A 2,686-nucleotide genomic window follows, 5' to 3' on the forward strand; every position below is an offset into this window, starting at 1 on the left:
CAATGGTCAGCTCTGGTCTTCATCTTACTGTCCTCAGAAGAAGATCTGGACGTGTTTGACCTGAAGAAATACTTTGCTTCAGAGGAGGCTCTTCTGAAGCTGCTGCCAGTGGTCAAAGCCTCAAATAAAGCTGTGTATGTGAACATATATCCATCTACATTTACTGTATCTTCTTCTTTAGTCACGACAAAAAAATGATTTTTATACTTGTTTTCTTTTGTTCTGCTGGTTCCTCTTCAGACTGAGTGGCTGTAACCTCTCAGAGAGAAGCTGTGAAACTCTGTCCTCAGTCCTCAGCTCCCTGTCCTCTAGTCTGAGACACCTGGACCTGAGTAACAACAACCTGCAGGATTCAGGAGTGAAGCTGCTGTCTGCTGGACTGGAGAGTCCACACTGTAAACTGGAAGGTCTCAGGTTAGTTTTTAAAGCTTTTGTATGCAAGACATAAGCCTATAATGACTTAGAGTATTCAGTTTTTGAACGTTTTTGTTTGGATTTCCTCTTCAGACTGAGTGACTGTAACCTCTCAGAGAGAAGCTGTGAAGCTCTGTCCTCAGTCCTCAGCTCCCAGTCCTCTACTCTGAGAGACCTGGACCTGAGTGACAACAACCTGCAGGATCCAGGAGTGAAGCTTTTGTCTGCTGGACTGGAGAGACAACAATGCAGAGTGGAAACTCTCGGGTCAGAATACAGCTGTTTTTAAACAGTAGAATTAAACATAGAGGCTTTTTATTTGTTTATATAATCTTGTATTAATTGACGTACTAACATTGTACTGAGGAATTTTCCTAAGTTAGCTAGTTTTAAATTGAGAGTTTACACTGACAGTGAGGTTGGGTTTGTGGGTATGTACTTGAATTACTCATGGTATTGAGACATAACTTTTATAGGAGTCGTACTTTAGCGACTCAACCTCTGTTTGCACACAAAAAACAAATCAACATGGTTTAGGATTGGAGTAGGTCCTCAAGAAGTGAATTTAAGGCAGTGCAATGTGTTCAGTCTGTCAGGATGTCTGATCACAGAGGAAGGCTGTTCTTCTCTGGCCTCAGCTCTGAGCTCCAGCCCCTCCCACCTGAGAGAGCTGGACCTGAGCTTCAATCATCCAGGAGACTCAGGAGTGAAGCTGCTGTCTGCTGGACTGGAGGATCCACACTGGAGACTGGACACTCTCAGGTATGGACAGATGGACAGACAAAAGCAGCTCTCACACTGTTTCCCTGCCTCTCTAACTGAGGAGCTCTGCTTTATGTTTGGTATGGTGGATATGACTGAAGGTGATGAAGTTGATTCTGACTTTGTTTCCTCCTCCAGGTTGGATCATGGTGGACTGGAGAGACTGAGACCTGGTGTGAGGAAGTGTGAGTGTGTTTTAAGTATGATTCATGAGAACACAGCTGCACATGTTACACTAGATTTGTACGAAGATGAATTGCTCCAGAGTTTCATTCAGTATGCAGCTTTTGTTTTTGTTCCTCTGCGCTTGCGAGAGCTGGAGGCATATTGTTTTCAGGTCGTCTGTACGTACGTCTGTTTGTCCCATTCTCATGGACACGACATCTCAATAACGCCTTGACTGAACTCCTTCAAATACTGTTCTCTCCATCAGATTCCTGTGAACTGGAACTGGACATAAACACAGTGAACAGAAACCTCAGACTGTCTGACAACAACAGGAAGGTGACATGGGTGACAGAGTATCAATCATATCCTGATCATCCAGACAGGTTTGACCTTTGGCCTCAGCTGCTGTGTAGAACTGGTCTGACTGGTCGCTGTTACTGGGAGGTCGAGTGGAGAGGAGGGGTTCATATATCAGTGAGTTACAGAGGAATCAGAAGAAACGGAAACAGTGAGGACTGTTGGTTTGGAGGAAATGATCAGTCCTGGAGTCTGATCTGCTCTGATGATGGTGGTTACTCTGTCTGGCACAATAAGAGGAAAACATCCATCTCCTCCTCCCCCTCCTCCTCCTCCTCCTCCTCTGTCTCTGACAGAGTAGCAGTGTATGTGGACTGTCCTGCTGGCTCTCTGTCCTTCTACAGAGTCTCTGACTCACTGATCCACCTCCACACCTTCAACACCACCTTCACTGAACCTCTGTATCCTGGTTTTGGGTTCGTGTTCTTCGTATCTCGTTCCTCTGTGTCTCTGTGTTGAGTGAAGGAGGGAGAGTCTGGAAGTGACAGCAGCTTCAGTCCTGTGGTTTAAATGTTGGTGGTGGACGAGGTTTCATGTCTTAGAGGAAGTAAAAATTATTTCTGTGCTGAACTTGTGTACACACTGTGATGAATTTTATACTCACTTTAATAAAGTTTTCATCGAGCAGCATCTTGTAGCTTTTAATGTTTTTGGGGAATAACTGTGTGATATGCACATCTGCAACATCCTGACTGACTAAGAGCCTCCAGGTGTCAGAGCGAGCCGTCCAACCATCGTAGTCCTTCTGTTTTCTGTGTTCAGAGCAGAGGAGTCCAGCAGGTCCAAGAGAGGAGGAGTCTGTCTCACAACTGGTGTAATCCCAGAGACACTCTTTCCTGCTCACCTGGCTTTGACTGTCTGACAACCTCTCACCATCCACTCCGCTTTCCCCAGGAGTTTACTTTGGTTGTCAGCTCTGCCGTGTGTACCACCTCAGGCAGATGCTGATGCTGGTCCTGAACCAGTCCTGGATGCTTCCCTCATC

The 2,686-nt window shown here is 45.7% G+C and overlaps 1 protein-coding gene across 1 annotated transcript; it reads left to right on the forward strand.

The window, feature by feature from the left end:
* Window positions 1-6: 6 nt before the first annotated feature.
* LOC111650774 (uncharacterized) lies at window positions 7-2,331 on the forward strand (the record flags this gene model as incomplete). The annotated part of the gene is made up of 6 exons (XM_087172452.1): window positions 7-134; window positions 241-414; window positions 508-681; window positions 1,003-1,176; window positions 1,315-1,361; window positions 1,610-2,331. Coding segments are annotated over 6 exons (1,248 nt in total), but the record flags the coding sequence as incomplete, so codon positions are not given.
* Between the last annotated feature and the right edge of the window lie 355 nt (window positions 2,332-2,686).

The sequence above is a fragment of the Seriola lalandi genome, unplaced genomic scaffold, assembly GCF_002814215.2.
Source record: "Seriola lalandi dorsalis isolate HSWRI2012SDOR001 ecotype SW California unplaced genomic scaffold, Sedor1 jcf7180002052890, whole genome shotgun sequence".
Classification (NCBI taxonomy): Eukaryota; Metazoa; Chordata; class Actinopteri; order Carangiformes; family Carangidae; genus Seriola; species Seriola lalandi.